We start from the raw sequence: 4,633 nt of genomic DNA, 5'->3' as shown, positions 1-4,633 counted from the left end.
AACAATGTATGTTACAATCGTATTGTAATTTTACAATCGTAGTTTATAAAAGAAAAATGTACATGACTGGGGCTAGAAGAAGACAAAATTAGTCTTTTCATTAAGCCCCGAAAAAGATAAAACATCACCATAAGGTCAAAATAATAACGAAAAAAAATTTTATCACATAGTTCATTTTATTACATATGTTCAATATGCATAATCGCTGAATATGCACAATACGCATTTTAAAAACAAACTTCGTGATATTTTGATAACTAGTATTTATTTTTTAAAATAAGTATTACACTCACCTTGAGAATTATACAGTTGTTACAACACATTCTCAAAAAACGGGTAATTATTTACAATAAACTATAAAATGTATAACTAAAAGTCTCAATTGCCTTACCAAAACATTTTCAAATTAAAAAACACAAAAAAGAAACTTAAATTAAAATTTAATTTTACATAGGAATATCAGTACGCCGTATTATTTTAATCAAAATGGTTTTAGCGATGTACCCTAGTCTACAGTCAGCATTGTCAAATGCTGACCCTAACTCTGAGTGCTGTCATCGTCATTATCATCAACATCGTTATTTTTGGGTAAAACATAAGTGGCGATGACGTTTGTCTGATAAGATAAACTAGTTATAAGTGCTGAACCTCATGGAAACGCCAGTAATAATAGACGCGACTCTGAGGAGATGTTTATTACTTAATCACTACACAAATTATGTTTACACATTGGCATTAACGTTTGTTTTTTTTCATTCTAAGCCCTTTTATTGCTGTATGCATGCTTTTTAATTTTTTAAACTATTTTTTGTTTTATTTATTTTTTGTTTGGTGAAATACTTTTTGTATATCTTTGTTCATATTAGTATTTATATAACAATTTTTTTTTTATTATTATTGTTAGTACTGTTTAGGTGCATTTTCTTTCTTATTTATACTTTAAATATTCCTCTAATAATCTTTATTTTTGTCTTGACAACTGTCAAAATATGCTTTGTTTGAAAAATAATTCTCCTTTTTTCTAATGTACTTCAATTCTTCCTTCAGGCTTTCACTGCTCGTGTGTGACCATTTAGCGAATTTTATATATGTCAGAATTATATATATGTCAAAGTTTTTAAATAATAAAAAGTTGAGCAACAAAGCTTTTAACAATAATTACTTTGAGCTTTCACTTAAATTAGTTTAACCCTTTAAGCGGCACCTTTTTTTTTAGCCCTACATCCAAATGCGCGGGTTATTTTATATAAAACTCAACTTTTTACTAATTCAAATTTAATATGAAAATAATGTATAAAAATATCATTTAAAACACAGTATTAGTGAGAAAACATGTTATTAATACTAAAAAATATATATTTTAACACTAGTAGTATTTTTTTGAATGATAGAGTTGGAAACATGGTGCAGCACACAACCCTACATCACAAGGGGTGCACTCATAACGAGAATCTTTTCTTTTCCCCTTTTTTCTGCATACAACACACCTCCGTTGAGGTGCAGTTTTACATTCTGTTTCCGGAACATATGATGGAAAATGACGATGCACTAATCGCATTGGATTTCCATCAAGACTTAGTCTCCCACCCTGTCCGGACGTTACTATGTCATAACCATAAAAAGAAACTAAAGCACTAACAAGCTGCATTCTGAATTCTAAAGCCTTTAGTTTACCTCCTAACATTTTGTGAATGACTTGTGCATTAAATATGGAAAGATTAATCAGATGAAAATAAAACTTCTTATACCACTTTTTCACCCTTTTTCGCTCACAAGCATAGGAGGTGGTCATTTGATCACTAAGATCAACACCACCCATGTTGCTGTTGTAAATGTGGATAACAGTTGGTACTTCTTTCCTTGCACCTTTACGTAAGACAATTTCTAAAGTATCAGGTATGCAGGTGGTTATCATGTAAACATCACGTTTATCCTTCCAATGCATTACCATGAATTGATATCCTTGCTCGTATGCAACACACCTTTCATTTGATTTCAATTTTGCATTAATAACATCTTTTGGTAGATACTTTCTGTAGCTTCGTAATGTTCCCACAACATCAGTCTTTCTTTGAACAAGAAAATCACAAATTTCCAATGAGGTATACCAATTGTCAAGGTATATACACCGTCCAGCATCTAACAGTTCTTCAGATAATGACATTACTACATCGGTGGCCTGATATTTGTATTGTTGAGAAATTTCTGTGCCAGCACCAAGGTATATAATTTGATTCCAGACATATCCTGTTTTCCCACATGCCAATGCAAACGTCTTAATACCGAAGCGTGCACTTTTTGATCGTATCGATTGTTTAAACGACAGCCTTCCCTTCCACAAAAGTAATGATTCATCTATGGATATATCACGTCCTGGTTGTAACATAATTTTCCAGCGGTTAACAATGTACTCCTGAATGTATTTAATTTTTATATCCTTTGTATAACTTTTGTCCACAAAACTAGAAATATCTACAAAATGAAGAAATCTCTCTAGCAATAATAATTTGTTTTGCAATAGTATACTTTTAAAGCCTGGTGTTTCAAACAGTTTGCTTTTTGTATAGTACATTCGCAATTTGGGCTTTCGAATAATACCACAGTAGATTATCACTGCAAAATGAAGGCGTATGTCACGAGATGTAAATATAGCTCCACTATTGATAAATTTAAATATACGAGAGCTTCTTTGAAATACTTTACCTCCTGTCATTTGGTTAAACTATATGTTGGTTTGTTCAGCAATGTACTCACAAAGTTCGTTTGTAATAATATATTCAAATAATTCAAGAGGGTCAGAGTTTTTTATATCTCCATTGACTTTTTCTTCAGAAATAAAATTAAATCGTCTCATTCCTTCTTTAGGAGGTTCCTTTTGCCAATTTAAATTCTCATAGCAACTAACTTCTTCTTCTTTAGAGCTGGAACTACTTTTATATTCTTGATACTTTGCTCAATTGATGGAATATTCTTAAAATTATCGTCACTGTAATCACTCAGATATAATTCTTCATCTGTTTCTGATTCGATTAAAAATTCTATTTCACTGTCAGATAAAGATTCTGTCAACGACGAAAGATCTCAGATCTTCTTCCAAGACAAAATTTACAGCGTCTTGAACAGATATTGATCGTCATTTATCTACCATATTTTTTTTTATTTCTAAACGAAATTTGTGTTTATTAGTTCCGTAGAACATTCGAGAATAGTAAAATCGTGGTTTGAAGGGTGTATGACTAATTTTAAGGTGTTACAAACTCTATAAGTAACACCTTATACCAGTGCGTATTATTACGGCGGTGCTCCTTAACTCCTAAAACGGTCCTCCGTATTATTACGGCGTTTTGTCTTAAAGGGTTAAATTGATTTAAAATATTTTATTTAGCGCTTGCTTTTTAAGCAGGAGATCCAGGTTCGAAACGAGCTCTGGACAAATTTTCGCCTCACGGTAAGGAAGGAGGCGTGAACTTCCTGGTTAAATGCACTTCCGCAGTGCTCTGTGACAAGGCCGTTAGGACTTCTTGGGGCACCTAAAATAAAAATTGGAAAAAAAAAAAAAAAATTTAGTTTAGTTACTTCTATATAATGGTAATGTAGTTAAGCTTTTTCTTTTGACTTTAAAAGGAATTGAATATCGTGAAAAGCTTAACTGACTCATTAAACATTTCTATGAACAAGAAATTATTCACTGCTTAACTTGCTTCACTTATTATTTTGCGTATTTCATTCAACCCTACGATTCTCCTTTTCCGCTTTTTTACTCATAACTTTTGTTCCTAAACAACAAATTTAATCCCCTATAACATTTTAAAGTTACGTTACGTCTTAATCGGTTACAATTGGTAACAAGGTTACATTCTCTAACTTTTAGTTAAATATCAAGTAAAAAACTTGATAATGCAGTAAATGTTTGTTTTATATTGCCGTATTGCTAAAAATCATCAATTTATTTTATTTTCATTGTAAAATACCTTCGTCACAAATGGGTACTTTGTCACAAAAAAAAAAAATATTCTCAATTCGCAACGTTACGTCTCAGTTGTCGTTTTTTTAACTTTATAAAGTGAACCAAATAAGACGTAACTTAACGTTACCAAATAAAGATTTGAGACGTAACTAAACTACGTGACATAAATGAATTTTTTTAAGGTAACGTTACATCTTAATCGGTTACACTCTAACAAGTAACAAGATAGACGTAAGGTAACTTAAAATAAACTGAATTTGTGACGCATTTAATTCGAGATTAGTTATTGTGGTTTATTCTAACTCCGGCTAGTTGCATACAGAGACCACCATACCATGGCACGCAAAGACATCCTCTGCCCCCCAAGAAGGAGCATCATAATCGCTTTACGGCCAAGAGTAAAATGAGTTTTGGAGAAACGAAGTTATCTTAGAGCGAAAGATAGAAGTAATCGCGTTAGAAAGATAGCATAGAGAAGGCGGACAGGATTGCACATGATGTTAGATTGTGCAACAGGTAGAAAACATGCCTAAATTAGGTTAACCTAATGACAGCAGTTACGTATTAATTGTAAACTAATTCGAGAATTAGTTTTTAATTAATACGTAAATACGTAAATAGTTTTTAATTAATTTTTTTTTTTTTTTTTTTTTATTACAAAATAAT

General features: G+C 31.4%; 1 protein-coding gene across 1 annotated transcript; it reads right to left on the bottom strand.

The window, feature by feature from the left end:
* Nucleotides 1–1,366: 1,366 nt before the first annotated feature.
* Nucleotides 1,367–2,713, bottom strand: LOC136085243 (piggyBac transposable element-derived protein 4-like). The gene has a single exon (XM_065806532.1). It carries the CDS (start codon nucleotides 2,711–2,713, stop codon nucleotides 1,367–1,369), a length of 1,347 nt encoding a protein of 448 aa, XP_065662604.1.
* Nucleotides 2,714–4,633: the final 1,920 nt, after the last annotated feature.

The sequence above is a fragment of the Hydra vulgaris genome, chromosome 09 (genome assembly GCF_038396675.1).
Source record: "Hydra vulgaris chromosome 09, alternate assembly HydraT2T_AEP".
NCBI lineage: Eukaryota > Metazoa > Cnidaria > Hydrozoa > Anthoathecata > Hydridae > Hydra > Hydra vulgaris.
This window is presented reverse-complemented; position numbering and strand designations above follow the sequence as displayed.

Bases quoted from the DNA above. Each gene is read 5' to 3' on its own strand.
- LOC136085243 (XM_065806532.1), bottom strand. From the start codon at position 2,713: ATGACAGGAGGTAAAGTATTTCAAAGAAGCTCTCGTATATTTAAATTT.